Source organism: Sphaerodactylus townsendi, linkage group LG12 (genome assembly GCF_021028975.2).
Source record: "Sphaerodactylus townsendi isolate TG3544 linkage group LG12, MPM_Stown_v2.3, whole genome shotgun sequence".
Classification (NCBI taxonomy): Eukaryota; Metazoa; Chordata; class Lepidosauria; order Squamata; family Sphaerodactylidae; genus Sphaerodactylus; species Sphaerodactylus townsendi.
In genome coordinates, this window is record NC_059436.1 from 54639423 (window position 1) to 54661834 (window position 22412).

Below are 22412 nucleotides of genomic sequence, written 5' to 3' on the forward strand. Positions count from 1 at the left end.
CCAGGCCCGTTGCCTTTCATGCTGCTGGTGACTGGGACGGAGCTGAATGCCTGCGGTATTTTTGGCACCCTCTTTCTTGTAGGAAGAAGAAGAAGAAGAAGAAGAAGAAGAAGAAGAAGAAGAAGAGTTGGATTTACATCCCCCCTTTCTCTCCTGCAGGAGACTCAAAGGGGCTGACAATCTCCTTGCCCTTCCCCCCCTCACAACAAACACCCTGCGAGGTGGATGGAGCTGAGAGAGCTCCGAAGAACTGTGACTAGCCCAAGGTCACCCAGCTGGTGTGTGTGGGAGTGCACAGGCTAATCTGAATTCCCAAAATAAGCCTCCACAACTCAAGCGGCAGAGCTGGGAATCAAACCTGGTTCCTCCAGATCAGAGTGCACCTGCTCTTAGCCGCTGCTTTTAGGCACTACGCCACTGCTGCCTCAAGCAGTTGCTTTGGCTGGAGAACCGGCTCTGCTCTAATCCAAGAGGGGACAGTGAGACGTTGTGGAGAGAGAAGCCCAAATAGTCCGCCTAGTAGTATTTCAGCAAGAAGAGGACACCCTGATCCTTGTTTCTGGAGTTCAAAAGCACCAGCAGGTTATCACTACGTATTAAAATATATAACCCTTGTTTGTGGAATTTAAGTTTAGTAAAACGGATTAGACTGCTTAAATGTAGGTTTTTGTTTTGCATCAGTTTATCATGACAAGCCCCCCTGCCCCTCCAGCCCAAATCTGGCTTCTGGTTGCTTGTAGTTTAAATGATGAGTTAGGTAAAACTGTGCAGGCCCAAATATGGGCACGGTTTTTTCCCAATGACAAACCACGAGGGGTAGAAATATTTGAAGTCTAGGGATTTCATAAAAGCATGCAAAGTTTTCTACTGTCAGCATTTTTGGGGGTGGGGGGAGGAAAGTAGCCTCTTTGAACTATCTCCAGGACATAGTTCAAGAAAACATGAAGTTGTGGTTCACATGTCTGGACAATCAGTTTCCTCTTTCAGTTAAAAATTAGTTAAACTGTTTTCGGGCAAAGGAGAAAGTCCATTCGCTGTCTTGTTTGTGTGACAGAAAATGGTTTTAGGTGACTGTTTTTTATGAAGTGCAGCTCAGATGGGCCCAGGTGGCCAAGAGGCTCAGAAATCCACGATCTGACTAACTTGTGTTTGTTTTAAATTTGGATTGTAATTGCACAGGGCTCCTGTTCAAATCAGACCTATGCGGGAGAGTGGAATTTAAGCAGGGACAGACTCAAATGTCAAGAGGCTTTCTAACCCTACCTTGAGAACTTGGTGGAGATTCAGGGTCACAGCTTGGGGAAGGGAGGGAACTCAGCAGGAAGGTAAATCGAGTCCACTCTCCAAAGCAGCCATTTTCTCCAAGGGATGGAATTCTGAAGACTAGAGATCAATTTAATAGTGGGAGATCTCCAGGCCTAATCACCTATTAGGTCTTGAACCCTGAAACAGTAAACGGACTCTGTATTGTTGATCAGTAGCGTTTATTGATAGGTAGCGAAGCACTCAGCTTGTCAAAATCAGTTCTGGTGAACCTGGCTTTTGCTATCCCCTTCATCCTGATGTTAGTTCCCCCCTCCCATTTTCCCAAGAAGTGTGAGAAAGAGTTAGTTTGGAGCTGAGGGGCCCCAAGGTTGGCGACAGATAGAGATAGAGAGCCACCTGGCATCCTGCCCCCATGAGATAACGGAAACAATCCCGGTTCGCATGAGACCAAAGTGTCAGGAGGAAAGCCTAGTTATCTACTCAGTGTGTGAAGCCATAAAGTGAAGATCAAGGAAAGAATGCTCCAGAATGGCAGTGGTTGTCAGGACCATGCCTGTCAGTACCTAGATGTCTTGCTGTGTCTGTGTGGGAATTGCAAATGTTTTCCTGTAAATGCTTTCCTGTTTCCCTCTTCCCTTCCTGGCAACCTCCTGGCGCCAGCTCATCTGCGAGAAGGTGTGAACGGTTCCCAGGTTCTTTGAAACTCTGTAGTGCAAATGTTGTAGAAACTGTAAGGGACATTTGGTGTTGGGTGAAACGGGGGGTGGGGGTGGGGGTTGAAGGATATAGGTCCTGGATCTGAGCTCTCTAGCTCAGATCCTGCTTTCTATTGTTATTCTATGCATTGCAAGAAATAAACTGCTTTAGGAGTTTCCTACGGTCTCTGTTATTTCCACATTTGAGAGTCTGACAGTGGTAAGATATAGCTGGCCGGTTACATATATCTTGTGGCAATTATATTGAGTTAGGAATCTCAGTCACCTAGACACAATTCCCCTGACACCATCGAACTCTAAGTGAGCTCTGGAGATTTCTCAGATTTACAGCCAATCTCTGGATTGCATTATTTGTTTGTTCGTTTAAAACATGTATACTACGTCTCCTGGAGAAAATGGCTGCTTTGGGAGGTCGGCTGTGTGGCATCATGCCCTATCAATGCCCCTCACTCCCTAGACCCAACTTCCCCAGGCTCCACCCTCATATTTCCAGGTATTGCCCACCATTATTGCAAGCAACTCAGGGAAGAGGGTCTGTCACCTCCTCTTTATTCTTGCAACAGCCCTGTGAGGGAGGTTGGGCTGAGACTCTAGCTGGCCCAAGATCACCCAAGGAGCTTTGTGGGAAGTGAGGTTCTGAACCCAGATATCCCCAGCCTGATACTTGGAGGAAAGGAACTTGACTCTCTCGCTCCCCTGCACCACTGCATGGCCTTTTTGTTTCCTGACTTTAAAAAATAATTGGCAGAGGCAAGCTATGCTGAACTTCCCTTCACTTTGGAAATGATTTTGAGACAAGGTCTCCCTCTCGAGGTAGGGCCAGGAGACCCCTGCTCCTCTGCTAGTGTAACCTCAGCTTGTGGGTTCTGTGGGGCAGAACGTGGAATGAGTTTGCAACAACAATTTTTTAAAAACAAAATGGTTTACTTTCTTAACATATAACATCAACATTTCAAGGTCCTGTTCAGGTTGCATTTTCAAGTCCTTATATTTACAGTCTTCTGATATTGCCAAGTTCAATTCTTCTTTGCAAGTGGGTTGGCTCCTGAAGTCTCCAAGGGCTTGATGAACAGGATTCAACATGATGAAGGTTTCCAGGAGAACACTCACCCATTACAACCACAAAAAGAAACCCTGAAACAATAAACTCCAACATTTACAACATAGCAAAAATAAACAACTACCTTCCCAGTAGCAAACAAACAAAGAACCTTTAATGGCATTGGCAGTATATACATAGATCCATGGCTTAGTAAGGAGGCTAAAATAAATGGACGGGTAGAGAGGCTGATGTTTGGGATTTTGCTTCACAAAGCGTTGTTTATATACAGGTCAAAATTTGAGTGACTGCATCGTTTACATCACCTACTGGGAGCTGTCCAACAGAGGAGGTGATCTTTTGATCAGGTATACTCTTTTTTGAGTAACTTAGAGGTGACAGGTGTTTGACTCTAGGTCCCTGTGTAAGAGTGGACAATAAAGAGTAGAATATGATCTATAAGTCTACACCGTTCCCATTACGCCATAGCCTTAGGTGGTAAGGGGGGGTTTTAATGTGTCTCCCCACAATGGAATCAGGCTGATGGAAGGGACATTGCAGCAGACCCAGCATCATTGCTCTGAGGAACCTGGGCACGGTCATCTGGTGCAGGTATTGAGACCCCCTTATTACCAGTAGGTGATGCCTAGAATAAGGGAACAAGTCCTGGAAGCCTTACAGGAGTAGGGTCCTGACGTTTCCTGGTCAAACAACCTTCTCCTCAGGCTGGAAAAGTCTCTTTAGAAGGTAGCATGGCCAGATAGTCAAAGAGTAGCTGTTTGTTGATTTTTTTGTTTCAAAATACCCCACCATTCCGAGTGACAAAGTCTTAGAGGAGCTTTATATGACAAGGAGGGCTGCATCATGGTTGAAACGGATAAGCCAATATTTGGTGTGAAGCCATGCTCTTGTCTCTAAGAGATGTTGTGAGTTTAGGGCACAGGGTAGTAAGACGCAGTGAGCATGCCAAAGTTTAAATAAGAAGCGGGGTGTACTAAGCTCAGCTGTGTTGGACCAGGAACCTATCCAGTGGGACTCCATATAATGGTTGCTGGAGCCACCTTGGTGTTAAGACTTTTAATGCAGGCACAAATTGATGGCCCTTGTTATAGAAAAAACGTAGGATTGCTGATACACTGACCATGGAGTTGCTTAACAGCATGGTCTCTATGGCTGTTAACCCCTCTATAATGGAGGTGCCTCCTAAATATTTAAAACATTGACCTGTTCCAATTCGTCTTCCTAGCATCAGAGATGGCTTCCAGGATTTTAGAAAACACTACAGCCTTGATTTTGAGAGTTGAGTGTCTGAGCCATTGGTTATACAGTATTAAGTTTGCAGGTTACTAGGAATTAAACTTCATGCCGGTTACATTCACGACAGCAAGACTGGAAGTCGTGGGCATATAGCAATAGGAAGTGGATGTCCATCTAAGTTTGGGCAGTGTGAGGCTTACAGTTTTAAGTTTGCTTGCTGAGTCATTTAAATAAGATTGAAAGAACTGGTGCAAGGACACAGCCTTGTTTTACTCCCTTGGAGACAGGTATTTTGGGTGTAAGCGATCCCTCCTGATTGCATTTGATTTGGCAAACTGTGTTATGGTGTAACACCTTGATTAGGGAGATCAATCTATTCTCTACACCCATTTTTCCAAGTTTAGCCCATAGCTTATCCCAGTAGTTCCCAACAATATTGCAGTTTACCTTAACAAGGTGTTAAGGGCTTATACAACCAAGGTCTGAGTCTGGTAGCCTTGTCTCCTCCAAACTAGCTCTGGAGCCTTCTGCTGCTTTGAGTCTCCACCCCTTACTGGGTCAACCCACTCTGAGCATGGGGGTTACACTAGCACAGGGGTAGGGAACCTGCGGCTCTCCAGATGTTCAGGAACTACAATTCCCATCAGCCTCTGTCAGCATGGCCAATTGGCCATGCTGGTAGAAAACTGATGGGAGTATGGTCCCTGAACATCTGAAACCGCGAGTTCCTACCCTACACTAACAATAATAGATCCCACAGGTCAATCTCAAGGTCTCCCCCCTGTAATGCCCCCCTCCTAGGTGGTATTAAGAGAAATGTATTTTAGGGCAGTTGCAAAGTTTATTTTGCACTCCAGAAAGTTGCATGCTAAGCATTTATCCACTAGAGGGGGGCAGAATCTCATTTTTAAAAAACCCATCCCTGCCGGAAGAAGCAGAAATTCTCCAGCAGGGGCAGAGAGAGACTGCGGAACAGGCACGAAGAGCTTCAGAAGAGCAAATGCTGTGCAATGTAAATAAAAAAGGGTTCCAGGAAAATAATGGCAGCGATGACTGGTGTGTTCTTATGAGTAGGAGCAAAGTTGTTGTCAATTATCAGGAAGGTATCGGTATTTTGGTTTTCTTCTTTGTGCTATGTGGCAATTCCCCAGGAAAACTGTCAGGCCGTTTCATACGGCCCATTGCTATAACGAACCTGGGAAGCCAAAAAAGCCCCAGGCGCCTCCTGGCTGCTGTAGCAGCAGCCGTGATCTAATCGCTTCCCTCCCTCAGGGGCGGCCTCGAGGCGCCTAAACAACAACCCAGCAAAGGGGTGTTGTTGGGGAAGGCGTCTTCCCCTGGCGGTGTGAACGGCAGCGAGCAGCATTCCCCCCTCCCCTCCCACTTAGGGTGTCCTCCTTTCATTAGCCTGTGAGGCGTAGCAGCCCATGCTGTCCTCCGACCTCCAGGGGTGGGAGGGCAGCGATGGTTCTGGCTGCAACGAAGGAAGGAAGAAGGGCTGGCTCACGTCTTGGAGCACGCCTGCCGTCTGCCGACCTCGCTTCTCCGTTAAGCATGCTTGCATGCGAGCAGACTCTTTTCACGCGCCCGCACTCTTGGCGGCGTGGGGAGCAAAAGCGAAGCTTGACCTCTGTGCTGTATAAAATAAATAAAACAGTTGGAGGCTCCAGCAAACCTCAATGTACCTAACTGCAGAAGAGGCTGCCTACTGCTTCTCTGCATGAATCACTACTCTGGCCTTGTTTTCTTCCTTTCAAATCAATCACTACTGGGTACAGCTAATCTCACTTTCTCACTGCATGTGCTGTCATTTGGATGTTTTGCCAGTCCTACTGGAGCAAATCACTTGTCCTATAAGGAGGCTACTTGTTGCATCTATGTATGAATTAAGTAACTGTGCAGGGTTTGTTTCTGTGCAAGAAAGATACTGCCCAGATTAGCAACCCATGTAGAATTGGGATGGATTACCTGCATATTCTTAGGGTTATACACTTTACAGGTAAAACTCTTTTTGATATATGTAAGAACATGACGTCTGATTTCTAAAGCACAGAGCTTTGGCTATCAGATAGGTGGAAAAGGCAAGCTAAGTGGGAGACCTTCTTCTGTTCCTCTGGCCATCTCCTCATGATGGACTTCTGTAATAGAGAAATTTTAAAATAAATTATCCCACTAGTCGGTCTCAGGGAGAAAAGCAATAATTTCTTCCAGCTTCTCTGTCCTTCTGTGATTTTGAGTCCTTGACAACAGTGGTTGGCTGTCCAAAACATTTAAAACAATGGTGTTTTTTTTAAAGAAAAGGAGGACACTAATTTCTATTCTACATTTCAATACACAAGTTCTTATAGTTCAACTGGCACATATAAGCTATTTATAGAAAATAAGGCAAATGATGTTTTGTTCAAAAGCCTGCATCATCAGTTCTGGTAGAAAAAAAAACATGGTTTTGTTTGGATGATTTGTTTGTCCTTCTCTCCAGAAATGGAGCAAAAACCCAGACCAGGCTTTGAGCTTCCAAATAAGCGAGCAGGGAGAACAGGCTATATGCACAATTGCCATTCTGTCTGCAAGAAACATTATGCATATTTTTAGGCTTGGTAGATAGAGCTTCCAGACTTACAGCAGACAAATGGTGGTTTAGAGCTGATCAGCTGCCCTCTGGCCATTCAGCATCACACGAGCACTCATAGAATCATAGGCCCTTTCCGCACAGCGGAAAGGGCGCCTCTCCACTGGCAGAAATTATGCTGGTGGAGCCTCCGTGGAGGGGAGGGGGTCGTTCGCATGGGAGCGTGCGAGCGGCCCCCGCAGAGGCCAGCACAGAAGAGGAGGCTCCAGGGGTCAGAGGGCAGCGTGGGCGGGTCTCAGCAGCCCTCCAGACCGACACTGGAGGACAAGGTGGGGGGGGGGGGGCGGGAGAGCGGTGCCTTTGGCTCGGTGCGATTCGCACCATGCCGATGGGAAGGTGGCGCTTTCCAAAAACCTCCCTTGGGAAGGGAGGTGGAAAGCGGCACCTTCACGCTGCTCAGGGCCGCACTGCCTTTGCGAACAGCTCCCCAGGGACCGGTGTTTTTCTATCCCTGGGCCACTGTTTTTGGCCCCGTGCGGAAAGGGCCACAGAGTTGGATGAGACCACACGGGCCATCCCATCCAACCCCCTGCCATGCAGGAACACATAGTCAAAGCACTCCTGACAGATGGCCATCCAGCCTCTGTCTAAAAACCTCAACAGAATGTTTTTCCACCACACTCTGAGGCAGCATAGTCCACTGTCGAACAGCCCTGGCGGTCAGGAAGTTCTTCCTAATGTTTAGGTGGAATCAGTGGTGGGATTCAAACAATTTAACAACCTGTTCCGGTGGTGGGATTCAAATAACTTAACAACTGGTTGTTTACAAGCACCATTTTAACAACTGGTTCTGCCAAAGTGGTGCGAACCTGCTGAATCCCACCATTGGGTGGAATCCCTTTTCCTGCGCCTTGAATCCATTACTTCTTGTCCTCATCTCTGGAGCAACAGAAAACAAGTTTGCTCCATCACCATTACTCCCATCCCCATGGTACAGAGGCAAAATGGCCTTGACCATCGGCCATGACTATTGGCTGCAAATGCAGACATCCCACCAAACCACGGCTACTATAAACCAGGGCTGCGTTCATACATTCTTGGACAGTCACTCAGATCCGCACAGGATTGGACTCCACTGTTGAACAGCATCCTGTGGAGGTGTCTGAAGCACTCTCTACTCCAATTTTATTGGATAAATTTCAGTTCTTGAAATCTTCGGACATGCACAAAGGGCGATTTCCCAATGGCGATTAATCCTGGGACAGTCACCTGAAATATCCAGGTTTCCTCGCGATCTCCCCACTGCCAAACCGTGGAACACAGATCAGTCCTGTTTCTGGTGCTCCTCTACACCCCCCCCCCCTTATCATGGGATTTTCCTGGACCTGCTTGTATATGCATCTTTTTGGAAAAAACACTTCAATGGGAGCTAATAGGAGACTAATAGGAGCTAATAGGAGACATTTGAGGGTCCCTAACTTTGCCCCCCCATGAACCAAACTTCACCAAACCTGGGTGGTATCATCAGGAGGGTCTCCTAAAGATACTATGAAATTTTGGTGCTGCTAGCTTAACAATTGCACCCCTGACAGCAGGCACCTCCCCAAGGGACAGGCCTAGAAGTCTTCACTAGAAACACGCTGCAGTGAGGATGTTGGATCCTGGATGAAAAGGTGCCGATTCTTTTGAAATTTGGTTGCATCTAGATTAAATTTTCAGTGGGAATTCAGCCAAAGTTTGCAGGGATGTGGCCTACTTCTAGTCCCCTGGACTCTTGTCAATCCTGGCTGGTAAAAGCTGGCTGAAGTAGGGGGAGGGGGGAGCTGGTAGTGGGTTCAGGAGAAGGTAAATGCCTACTTGATTGAGGAGATAGTGCCAGTGCTTCTGAAAGAGGCAGTGATTTGCAGACTTCTGAAGGAGCCCTCTTTGGACTCTACAGTGCTGGATAAATATTGCCTGGTGGCCAGCATCCTATTTTTGGGCAGGTCCTGCAGGCTTACTTGGAAGAAACTGATTTTCTGGTCCCATGAGCCCCGCAGAGGATGCAGCTCTCAGAAAGTTTTTGGACAAAATGTGTCCCGCAATTTTATTTAAAAAACCACCAGTAACTTTGATTCTCCGGTTTGGATGGATCTCTACGTTTATGTACTGACTACAGAGGGAAGTTTTACTGAATCAGAGAGTGAGGCACGAACGGTTTCTTGTGATAGACTATTGCTGACTTGGGTGCCGCCTGCAGAATGATATCTAGCGGTTTAAGATGATGGCCATAACGAGAAAAGGGTTGCACATAGGGTAACCACTGTTACCTTAACAAACAATGTAAAAGCGATGGCTACAAATATACAACATTTACAGTTGGAAGTGGACTCTATTAAAAAAAAAACAGCATTGAAAAGAATATACCAGCAACAAAGGCTGGAGGAATAAACTGAAGGAATTCAAGGAAATAAAGAGTGATCTCAAGAAAATTGGTCAGCTGGAAGAAGACCTGAAAGCAAGAAGAAGAAGAAGAAGAAGAAGAAGAAGAAGAAGAAGAAGAAGAAGAAGAAGAAGAAGAAGAAGAAGAAGAAGAAGAAGAAGAAGAAGAAGAAGAAGAAGAAGAAGAAAGAAGAAGAAGGTAGTTTGGTTTATATCCCCCTTTCTCTCCTGTAGGGGCTCAGGGACTGACTCTGCCACCTCACACCTGGGGTGGGCGGCTCAGGCTGGCTGGCGAGTGCTGACTGGCGTGTGTGGGAATTACTGACCCTGCATCCTCTCTCACACAGTAACCAACCAGTTCTGTGGAGAGGTCAGCAACAGGACTTGAGGCCGAGCCTTCCCTGTCAAGAAGATAAGAGCCCTTCTGGAACAGAGCTGTGGTCCTTCTAGTCCAGCATCTTCTGGAGGTCCGAAACAGGGCTTTGAGGCTGAGGTCTTCCCCTGATGTTGCCTCCTAGCGCACAAGTTCAAAGGCAGCTGCCTCTGAGCGTGGAAATTCCTTTAATTTACTGGCTGGTAGCCACTAGTGGCAGTAGCCTTCTGAGAAGCTGTCTTATCTATGCCTGTGGCCATCACTGCATCCTCTGGCAGCAAATTCCACATTTTTATCACTTGTGTAAAGAAGAAGGAAAGAAGAAGAGTTTGGATTTATATCCCCCCTTTCTCTCCTGCAGGAGACTCAAAGGGGCTGACAATCTCCTTGCCCTTCCCCCCTCACAACAAACACCCTGTGGGGCTGAGAGAGCTCCGAGAAGCTGTGACTAGCCCAAGGTCACCCAGCTGGCGTGTGTGGGAGTGTACAGGCTAATCTGAATTCCCCAGATAAGCCTCCACAGCTCAAGCGGCAGAGCGGAGAGTCATACCTGGTACCTCCAGATTAGATACACGAGCTCTTAACCTTCTACGCCACTGCTGCTCCTGAAGTTAAAGGAAGAAGTTAAAGATTTGAAAAAATGAATGGAAATCAGTACATTGTACAAAATGTACAAAAAATGAATGGAAATCAGTACACCGCCCTGAGCCCTCCGGGGGAGGGCGGTATATAAACCTAACCAATAAATAAATAAATAAATAAATACATATGGAAATCAAAGCGCACAATCAAGCTATTTTCCTACTTGAATATCAGATTGGAGAGAAGGCCTTAAGACTGAGGAGAGTAGCAGAGGAAGAAGACCTCTCAGAAGAGATTATTAAAAAGAAAATGTCCTTAGCTTTGTCCAAATTTATGAAGATGAAAGAAGAGATGGCTTCAAAATCCGAAAAAATATATAGAGTAAACTTAAAAAAAATATTGTTATCTTCCTCTATGCAAAAGACTGCAGATCAAATTATGGAGGTTTACTGAAAATCAGTGGTTAAGATGGAAGATAAAGATATCATTATGAAAAAGATTTGCATAAAAGTCTGGCAGAAACGCAAGGACTGTGCTTGCCTAGTGGAATGCGCTAAGGAATAAACAGATAAGATTTACTTGGCTTCAATCGGAAGGACTCCTCTTCGTTTATAAAGGATAGCAACGGATAATCACTTCTGCAACAAGTGCCAAAGAATTTTATAAGAAAAAAATTAAGGAATTTACCTAATAACATTAGTTGTTGGAACAGTTGAAAGGTAGAAAGTCAGTAAAACAGACCAGAATGCTAGATCTTAATAATAAGGAATTTCAGATAATAGTCTTAAGTATTCAATTTGTGAGGTAGAAGACTAAGGGGAATTTTATATAATTGCTTTCAGATCTGAGAGCTAAGTTGGAGAGATAAGGTTGTATTGTGTTTTTATTTTATATGAAATCAGATATTAATTAGAATAGCTTTTTTAAAAAAAACTGGTGGTCTAGACCAGGGGTAGGGAACCTGCGGCTCTCCAGATGTTCAGGGCTACAGTTCCAGCAGCCCCACCACCAGCATATTGGCCATGCTGACGAAGGCTTTGATGGGAATTAGCAATTCCTGGTATCTGAGCCCTCTGATCCTAGGCTGATTAATAAGGAAATAATAATGTAGCATTAAGGATAAAAATAGCAATGGGTTTTGGGCGGGAAGTCAATAAGCATATGTAGCGTGTATCCTTTGTTGTTTATGTAATTTAGAACTTAGAGTGACTGGTTCACTATTGTGTTCTGTGCTTTGTATCGTATTATTTTAGTCATGTTGTAGCTGTTAAAAATTAATAAAAATCATTACAAAAAATGAAAGCAAGTTGTGCGCCTTGCAACACATCTAACGCTAATGCTAATTGCATAACTTATGCTAATGTTGCCACCTGTTTCCAGACTGCCTTCTCAGGACTGGCTCTATGTTTGTTTGAAGGGGGCAAAAGTACAAACTGATGCCCCCATATATTATTTACATTTTTTCTTTGTATAATCTGCTGCTGCCCCCTTCTGCACGCTGCCTGGAACAGGTGCCCCCTTGTCCCCCTCTATCCACCCTGTCCCTTTTTCTCCCCTCTTCACATTATAGGGATCAGCAGCAAAGAACCATGTGGTGTAGTGGTTAAGAGCAGGTGCACTCTAGTCTGGAGAACCGGGTTTGATTCCCCGCTCTGCCACGTGAGCTATGGAGTTTTATCTGGTGAACCAGATTAGCTTGTGCAAACTCCTCCTCCTCCTCCTCCTCCTCCTCCTCCTCCTCCTCCTCCTCCTTCTTCTTCTTCTTCTTCTTCTTCTTCTTCTTCTTCTTCTTCTTCTTCTTCTTCTTCTTCTTCTTCTTCTTCATTCCACTGGGGGCTTTTCTGTTTTGCTTTGATCTCTGGGCTGCTTTTGCCATTTTCTTTTCTTTGGGCATGCTGCTTTTATCAAACTTTGGTGGTTTTAAATATATGCAAGATTGAACAAATGCATATAGTGTGCATCAGTTATAATATGCGTCTTGCTGAATTACTAATGTATGAGGGGAAATTCAGTGTGAAGAAATCGAGAACAACTGACAATAAGGATTCTAGGAAACAAAATCAAAATGGAGATGTTCAGATCAAAACAGCAGGGTTGGGAAATCTGATTGAAATGATCCCTAATTCTGAGTTCTCATAATTTGTCTTTTCTAGGCTAAGGCAGCCTCCAAGGGAGTCTCATTTTAGGGCCCTCCCCCCAAAATCTTGAAAAATGGCGCTGACAAATCAGACCAATGATTGCTTCAAAATCAGCCTGCTCAGAATGGCAGCGATTCAGCAGGATCGCAAGTGGCAGTACCAAATGCACTTAACTGAAAGTTGAACTCTTCCATTGAACTCTTACTTCCAACGAAACATCCCAAGCTAGGATTGGGATCTGAGAATTGCGACACCCGGACTTGCTGAAGCATTAAATGCCCTCTTCAGGGGGTGTAAAATAGGAGTTCTCTCTCTCTCTCTCTCTCTCTCTCTCTCTCTCTCTCTCTCTCTCTCTCTCTCTCTCTCTCTCTCTCTCTCTCTCTCTCTCTCTCAGCACCTCTGCTCTAGGAGGAATGAACTCCACACATCACCATAACCCCCTCCCCAAATTAAGCTTTGCTTGTGGGGAAATGGTATAAAAGTAGCAAAGACCAGTAACCTGACCCAGAAGAACGCACTAGCCTCTGGCTGAAGCTCTAACCTCTTAAATGTTTAGCACATGTCATCTGTCCCACAGCTTGAGAACAGATGGGTTGAGTGGGCGGGGGGAGGGGGCTGCAAGGGACATTAAAGCTTTGGTAGATGTTTTCTCCTGAGTGTTTTGTAATAGTCCCAGGAGGATGGTACCAACAGTAAACTAGGCCATTAGGCACAATGTACCTCACATCCTCCTCCAAACCACTTCAGCTAGGCCCAGTTCCATAGTCTAATTTCTCACCAGCATGAGAGTCTGGGCAGAATGCAGGAGGGCACAGTAGGGTTGCCAGCTGCAGGTTGGAGATTTAAGGGCTGCTTTGAGGATCACACCAGGAAATATATTTGTCAGATATGCAAGTTCCAGATTGTGGGCCTTTCCCCACTTACCTTATGCCCCGCGCTACTCTCCTCAAGTAGCGCGGGGTCCCCCGGCACTCCCCACGACAGGGGCGGCAACAGCTGCAAGAGCCATGCTTCGACAGCTGCACCTGCTGTCGCTGCCCTCAGCCTTGTGGCATCCCCTGGCGCTACTTTGAAAGCGAGCATGCCTTGTGATGGGGACGCCCGGGCGCGCGCCAGGGATGTGGGCCTTTCCCCACTGCTGAGAGCAGTGCGCGGCATAGGGGGGATTAAGGTAAGTGGGGAAAGGCCCAAAGTAAAGCTTTACAAGTGGTAACCTGAATCATACCAAGAAGTATTGAGGTGTCTGGAAATTGGAGTCATACCTCTAAACTCTAAACTCATACCTCTAAACCAGGGGTAGGGAACCTTTAACACTCAAAGAGCCATTTGGACCCATTTTCCACGGGAAAAGAAAACTCTTGGAGCCGCAAATAATTTTTGACATTTAAAATAAAGATAACACCATATATATAGGGTTTTTTTTACCTTTTACTCTGCTGATTCTGAGTAGGCGGAGAGGGAAGAGCCTGCTTGATTAGCTGGCCGTGGGCGGATGATAGCCTATAAGCTGAACCTTGGGGATGGGGCCGGCGGCTCTGCTCGTGGAGAGCTGGCCTGGAGCAGAAGAGCCGCATCAGAGCTCCACCAAACCGCATAGGATTCCCTACTGCTCTAAACTCTAGGCTACGCTGTACCCATTATAGCCGTGGTGGCGAACCTTTGGCACTCCAGATGTTATGGACTATAATTCCCATCAGCCCCTGCCAGCATGGCCAATTGGCCATGCTGGCAGGGGCTGATGAATGAAGTCCATAACATCGGAGATCTAACGATGCTCCGCCACTATCCTGAATCTTCAAGGATAGCTACATATAGAGTGTATTGCAATAGCTTAGTCTTAAAATGATAGAAGTGTGACTCTATGTGGCCAGATTAGCAGAATATAGAGAACCGAATTAGACATTGCAGTAATCATGACTCTTTTCCATTGCTGCCAATGCCATTTCAGTCATTTAAGAATCAGGCTGAATCAGGCTCATGATACAGCAGAAACGAGACATTTTGTCTTCTCCCGTGTGCCTCTCAGTACAAAAAGGTATGAGGGGCCAAGATTTGATGTTCCTGCTGCATCGTGGACATTTCTGATGGCTGTTTCTCTCTAAAATGGCCTCAGCAGCAAAATAATTCTGAAACCAAATAATTATCACAACTGCATTTACTTGATCTTCAAATACCAAAGCAGGTTCTAATACAAATCTGAAACCAGAGTATTTATACCCTTTAACTCTGCTTCATGCAAAGTGAACAGAACAGCATTTCCAGATCTTCTGCATCCCTAGCCAGCACCTCCTCCATCCTGTGCGGATTCAAAATCCAGTGGATTCATAATCCAGTGGTCACAAGCAGAAGAGACTGCCATAGGCTCAAGAGACACATCTTCCTTACCAAACCTGAAACCGTTCACCAACACAGTGACTAAACCAGGCTGAAAGGTGTCAAGGGCAGAGCCATAATGCTCGTAGGTTTAATGTCATTATACTTGTACCTTGTTACATGGCGGGTTTAATAGCAGAAAGCAGCATAAAGATTGTGCCCATGTAACGATGGCTCAGTTGAATCTCTGGCCCACCAATTACTACACTGTCTCAGATTCAAGGAAATCAGATCCAAGTATGTGAATCTTACTCCTTTACATTTACCCCATCTCCCCGATTTAATTAGATTACACTACTTGTTGGACAACCCTGATCCTTCTCTCTGTATGATAGTGGCAGACTTTCTCCTGGAAATTACCAAACGCCAGTAGATTTCCTTCGACCTGTATTGTATATGCTTTTTAATCTGTTTTTTATTACTGTTGTACTGTCTATGCCAATAAAGGCTTGCTTCTTAAAAAGTAAAAAAGATGAGTTATTCTGGAGAGCGTTTGATATTTTGATTCCTTGAATCCCTTTTCTGAATGGCTGATTTTGTGACCACCTGATGCTTCTATCTTATTACTGTTCTTGATCTTTTAGATTTTTTTAAAAAAATCTCTGGTTCACAATTTTAAAATGTTTTAATTTATTGCAGCCAGGTAATTTGTGTGTGAACTGTTTGGTACACAGGCAGGGCATGTGTTTTTAGTGATCTGATGTTGATTTCTTAGCAGTTCACACTAAACGTCATTTAAAGGGCACCCCAGTAAAAAATGAAATAGGGACAGTCCTTGATCAGAGAAGGAGATAGAGACACCAGAAATATTCAGACTGTTCTTTTCAATGTCACACATTTACAGTGTGCAAAAGAAGTTCTTTCTACCTACAGATACACACTTCTCTCATATCTTGCTGTAATATTTCATCTGGGCATGCCTCGTGGTTGAAGAAGGTATTGACTCATGCATAGACACAACAGGCATCATCTAATTCTGTGGCATTTTTATAGAAGAAGCAATTGAATAATCCCGTGGTGGCGAACCTTTGGCACTCCAGATGTTATGGACTACAATTCCCATCAGCCCCTTCCAGCATGGCCAATTGGCCATGCTGGAAGGGGCTGATGGGAATTGTAGCCCATAACATCTGGAGTGCCAAAGGTTCGCCACCACGGGAATAATCCAATCACAACTGATGCTAAGGCATCCTTTGCTGTTCTAATGGGTGGTATCTGAAGGGCTACTTGGCGAAGGAGAGTGGAAGGAAGAAGAAAGTAGAATATGCTACAGATGGCAGAAGAGGGGTGGATGGGCCTTCCAGGGCTACCACCCATAATGGGAGAGGGGAGGATATTCGTGCTGCTGCTGCTGCACACTGGCAGACTCTCTCAAATGATGGGCCTTGGCAGTTTCCTGTGATGACCATCCGTGACGTTGGCCCTGTTGCTTTCAAGCGTATCTTAGGCTCATTCCGCACATGCAGAATAATGCACTTTCAAACTGCTTTCAATGCTCTTTGAAGTTGTGCGGAATGGCAAAATCCACTTGCAAACAGTTGTGAAAGTGGTTTGAAAACGCATTGTTTAGCATGTGCGGAAGGGGCCTTTGTTACCATAAAGTCTACCATCTTAGCCAACAAAAGAAAGCAGAAATATTTTGCTTCATTTGCTTTAGCAGCTATCATACACTGTTCTTTCCAGCTTCTGCCACTACATTCTGCCAGTCTTATAGCAGTTGCTAGTGCCCTTGTATTTTATTTTGTTTTATTTTGCTTCCATGGGGTCTAGAACTTTTAAAAGAACCGTGAACGCTGGCAGTCTCAAGGGACATGAAGCCGGTGCTCTCAGGACCACAAGCCAGTTCAGAATTCTGAGCAGTGTATTCCCCTGGTTGTATTAGACAGATCTCGCCCCCGTTCCCGGCTTTTGAGCTTGCCGGTTGAAGGATACAGCTGCAGGATGGCTTTGTGCCAGTATTTTCCTTTGTGATAATGGTAAACAGAAGGACAAGGAATTACATATGCAGGGAGAAGGCTAATTAGAGAAAGATACTGTTGAGTGTATCATCTGCTTATTGATGTCACTGGGCAACCCCCTTCCCATTGACTACTGTTCCCGTTAAAACACAGGTTGTTTCCCTAGTTTTACTTCTCACTCTGATATGAATGACATAAGGAGACCTTTGGCTTCTGACAATCCTCTTTCCCTTCCAAAAGCTGCGTGTATTCCCCCCCCCCCCCCGAAACGGCAGCAGAAAATATGACATTTGTAGATGCCCAAATCCATTAATTCCCCTCTAAATTCTGGGCACAACATGCTGCAGATCTCGGCTCTGGTTTGGGGAGGTTAAGCTTCTAGGCCTAATGGTCTCACCGACGTGCTTGGAAGTGCGTGGGCGTGGCGAGTGGAATATCAGAAAATGGTTGAACGAACATTTCCATTTGCTCTTGTTTTGTGAGCAGCGCCCCCCACCCGCTTCTCACCACTAGCCGAATCTGGCTAAATACGTTGTGCGAATGTCAAATGCTTGTCTGATTGTGTGGTTATCCTACATAAACTTGAAACGTTCTGCGCTTAATCTGAAAAGTGCAAAATGACCTGGAAAAGTGTGTGTGTGTGTGTGTTTTACAAAGAAGGCTGCTGAAAAAGAAAACAGTCTGTTTGCTTTGATGGATACTGTCAGGATTTGAACAAGTATTCCATTAACTTTTGCTCCTTCCCATCCCTGCATTCTCCCTGTGCTGCACCCAAATGCCTTCCTTCTGTCCACCCTGCGGAGAGGAGATTTTCCCTCCAAAAGTTCCAACTGCCAGTTAAGGCTTTGACTGAGCAATCCCTTTTTTCGGTTATTATATTGATGCAGCAGCATAAACAATTATTTTAGCTTTATTTTTCTATACTTTCCCACCTTACACTTATAATAAAAAGTAAAATGTTCTTCAGGTGCTCAGCTAGGCAGAGGTCGGAGTTGAGGAAACACAAAATAAACATTTTTTCTTCTGTCAGAAATAAAATAACTTAGGCATCAGAGGCTTTATAACATTAAACGATGAAAAATATAGTTTTTTGTAACAGAAAAATAAATATTATAAAGCAAGAAACTGGTAAGCTGAGATATTATTTACAAGTTGTTGCTGTGTCTCTCTTCACAATTGTTACAAGATGGCTCAGGTCATAAGCTTAGTGCCTTCAAGACAACCATTCAGTTCATTATTTACAAATGTATACACACCAGTATAGGTGACATACTATGTAGTTTGACTTGCTATTGGTTTGAAAGACCTTCAGTTTACTTCCAGGTAGGTATTCTGAAACAGTTTCTTCAATTGCTGACTTTTAAGACCATCTCTCCAATAGAGATGTCCTGCTCACATGTTGCTTATCCCTCAGAAAGCCGATTTCCTTTCTCTGTATATCTCTAAATTAGGATCCCGACCACTCTAATAAGTTTCACTGCCTAGTAGCTAAGTGTGGGTTCTCCTCAGAGAGAACAACCAAGCAACCCATATATTTGGTTGTTTCTGCACGGTCCAAATATCCTGGGTTGAACAAGGGAAATATCCTGGTTTGGCCAAGAAGATCACACAGTTTCCAGTTCTAAAAAGGGTTCTGCAATATTTTCCTCATCCCGGGATTTTCAAAAATTGCGAATTTGGAAATTCTTTTCAAAAATCCCACATTGAACCCACTATCATGCAAACACCATGGGAGCAGAACCAGTTTATTTTTTCTGCCCAGCTGCCTGATCTCCTTGCCCCACCACCAGCCCCTCTGATCTCCCCATATGACATCATGTCAGTTTTGAACTCTGCTGAGCTGCTGACCGTTGCAGCCGGCCCTTCCATAAACATTCCTCCAAGCACGTTTTCTGCTCAAGGTATCAAACGGGTGCCATTTTGCCTGGGATAATCAACACATTTGCTGTGTTGAGGCCTGCACCAGGCCCTATCCAATTGGGTTGCACCAGGCCCTATCCTGCACCAGGCCCTATCCATTGGGTTGACCAATCAGAAGCACAGGACACCGGGGATGCACATGCGCGGATACGCTTGTGGTGTAAATACAAAAGACCCAGGCTCGTGCAAAACAAACTGGAGTAATTCCTCCTGGTCTTCATTCAATGCCTTCACAGAAACAGGCAGCCATGCAAAGGGAGAAACTGGGATAAAATAGACCCGGATTGTAAGATACCGATTGTAACCCGGTATAATTGTGCCTTGCGGAAATAGCCTTTATTTAGTGTCACTGTTTTGTTAACACCACAGACTCCTTTTTAATCTGACCCCTCAGTCTCTTAATCAGAGTAGTTTAATCAACGAAGAATGGAGCCCCTTCTGCACAGACCCATTCACAAGCTCACCTTCAAAATCCCCTCACACATCTGTTAGAACTCTGCTTTTCCCAGCTAGTCAACCGCGGTTCTAACTTAACTCATTGTGGGCTGCAGTCCACCTGTAATAAATAAGGCAAAGTGTTGGAATTTGTCACACATGCCCTTTTCAGCAATTATGCCGAGGAATAGAATCTCACATTGAATGGAGGTTTGTGTGAGCGGAATCTGTCTCACCAACAGTGCTGAAACATTTGGGTGCTGTGTGGTTTCCGGGCTGTATGGCCATGTTCTAGCAGCATTCTCTCCTGACGTTACACCTGCATCTGTGGCTGGCATCTTCAGAGGATCTGATGTTGGGAAAGCAAGTGGAGTAATATACCTGTTGGAGTGTCCAGGGTGGGTGAAGAAACATTGTCTGTGAGTAACAAAGAAGGCAGCCAGGTGAGGGCATCTGAATAGAAGTATGAGTAACAATCAAGTCTATAGCATGGGAGTAACAATGGAGATAGCACAGTCAAACAGTTGCCAGTCCAAACACGACAAGGTATAAAATGGCTGGCATCCAGAGTGCCAAAATGTGAGGCATCTGTTATGTGGGGTTTGTATTCCAAGTTCTTTTTCTCTCCTTTCAGGGTAATGACCAGATTCGATTTGAGCTCACCTATTATGCTCTTTGCCCTTCGATCAAGGTAAGGACTGAGATGGCCTGCATCCTTATCACCCTTCATTTATTTATTTTTATTGTTCCATTGTCTTTTCCTGAGAAAGTTAGTGGATTAATGCAAACAAATGATTGCCTAAACTGATAGGTTAAATCTGCACCCAATTCCATGGGCATCAAAACTATTCAGAAGTGAAGCATTTGTTTTGTTTCTCAATTGTGGTTTCTGTACTGTACGCTAATAACATGTGCAACTTGTTATTACTTAACCTAGCTTCCCCTGTTTGCCTTCACACTGAAGAGTTCACCCCTCCAGGAAGCAATTGCAAACAGCCCAGGCTGCTGTGGCTCCTTTGGTTTCTCCAAAAAGATCACTAGTTTAGCAATTTTTGTAAAACCTGGGCTCAGGGAAATATAACAAGCTGAACATGTTTTGGGGAAAGAGCTCTGTGCAAAGTTCTTCCCCAAAATGGGATAAATAGGTTCCTCAGCCTAGTGACGCAGGTATAGATTTTTATGGGGTGGGGTCAGGGAGGCCACACCCCCACCAGTCCCTGGGGGCTTGGGGGAAAATGGAACCTGGTGCAAAATATGAGTTTTGCGGGGGGGCCCCACACACAATGGGTGGCCACTCTGATGCTGGAACCCACCCCCAAACATCAACACTTAAAATTGTGTTTAAACTAGGGAGCCCAGATTCTCCTTTTAAATCCACCTTAAGGGGAGAATCTGGGGTCCCCAGTTAAAACAACATTGAACGTGATGCTGTTTTGGGGTGGATTATCCTCCACATCAAAACAGCATCACTTTCAATGTTTAAACTGGGGACCTCAGATTCTCCCTTTAAATCCATGCTGAAGGGGGTGGATTTTAAAGGAGATCTGGGGAAATTTGGGGGGTGCCTGCTGTCAGGGGTGCAATAGTTAAGCTAGCAGCACCAAAATTTCAGGGTATCTTTAGGAGACTCTCCTAATGATTCCACCCAGGTTTTGTGAAGTTTGGTTCAGGGGGTCCAAAGTTATAGACCCTCAAAGATGTAGCCCCCATCTTCTATTACTCCCATTGGAAACAATGGGGGATGGGGCACCCCCTTTGGGAGTCCATAACTTTGGACCCCCTGAACCAAACCTCACCAAACCTGGTGAGTCTCCCCAAAAATCCCTGAAATTTTGGTGCTGCTAGTCTAAAAGTTGCAGGCCCAAAACTGAAAAAAACCCCACTAAAAATACCAAAAAAAAAAAAACAAATGGGGGAAACCACCCCCTACCTACATCTTTGCCTCAGCCTGTTATATTTGGGCTATGCGGAAACCGCCATTGATCAGGTGCCGGTTTTACAAGATACATTCTGTCATGCCCAATCTTATATTGGCCCTGACCATAATTCTCCTCCTGATGGGAGGTGGGTACAGTCGTCTCTCTCTCCCCCACACCCCAATTCCCAAGCTATCCTGGGAATTCACACCTTGTTGCTGGGGTAGAGATAAGGAGATCAAGCTGCATTCCTTTCTAGCTGAGAGAGAAGAGTTGGGTTTCTCTGGGAAGGGGTGTGTGGTTTTGGAGTGGGGCGGTTGGTCATTTGCTTTCTGTATCTGTAGAGGAGTTTTGGCAGGAATTTTCTCGTTCTGTCAATAAAAGTCTGGTGGCCTATTTTACCTGAACCGCTGCTTCTGAACAAAGACCACTGCTAGAACAGACGTGCTTTCGCTGAACAGTTTGGGGTCCCTGAAACCTCCCCTCCCATGTGTGATAGGTATGGGAATGCAACTTCTAAGATTACCATTCATGCTGTTCCATCAGGACTTCTGTCAAGCTAACAACAACTTTTAAGATCAGACACTTTTGATGCAGTATTTTCAGTGGATTTAGAGGCCCCTCTCTAGCACCAGATAATAGCAGGTTTAATCCTTTTAGCAGGAACTGTTTCTGAATCTCGACATTTGAAATATATCCTCATAAAAACCCTTAGAGCAGTGGTGGCGAACCTATGGCCCAGGTGCCAGAGATGGCACTCAAAGCCCTCTTTGTGGGCACGCGAGCTGCCGCCCTAGTTTGGGCACTTGGTGGTGGCATAGCACCAAGGGGGTGAGGGGTGCATGACGTACTGGGCGTATGCCCCTGCGGGGGTGTGGCGAGGGTGTTTTAGGGGCGGGGCGTGGGTGTTTGGGGACATTCCGGGGGCATTCCAGGGCAGGGCGGGGCATGGAAGGGGCGCAGGGCGCACGTGTGCCCTAGGTGCAGTTTCCCCTCGCTCTGCCCCTGGCACTCAGTCTCTAAAAGTGCCTTAGAGAAAGGTAATGATAGAAATCCTAGATTAAAAATAGGCTTTAAGTATGTATTTGGAGATTATACATGTTTTATGCCATCCAGATGTTAGGCAGCTGCATGGCCAACCTGTGGCACTGGATTCGGTGCAGGGCAGTTGGGTGTGCCCTCTGTGCAAGTTGCCATGCAGAAGACTGATTTAACAATCAAACCACCTCTTGAAAAAACCTCTAGCATTTGTTCAATATTTAGTCTGTACCCTATTTGCTAGACGTTTGGTTCCTTCGTTTGCATCCTTGCCTCAGCGGAGGCCTGAGGTCAGGCACAAAGTACCTTCACTGCTTGTTTGTATATACCCTGAATGGAATGCAGAAAGCCTGGCTTAATGAGGTGGATTCCTCCATGGCTCCTCCGTTGCCTTCTAAATGGGCACCCAAA

At 45.4% G+C, this 22412-nt stretch overlaps 1 protein-coding gene across 3 annotated transcripts in view; it reads left to right on the plus strand.

Annotated features, from left to right (window-relative positions):
• The window catches only part of ASS1 (argininosuccinate synthase 1), a 170160-nt gene that overhangs the window by 22380 nt on the left and 125368 nt on the right, over positions 1 to 22412 (plus strand). For all 3 annotated transcript variants that reach the window (XM_048513506.1, XM_048513504.1, XM_048513507.1), the window contains exon 5: positions 19682 to 19738. In XM_048513506.1, coding sequence (XP_048369463.1) covers positions 19682 to 19738 — 57 coding nt within the window. The remainder of the gene's footprint in view (positions 1 to 19681; positions 19739 to 22412) is intronic.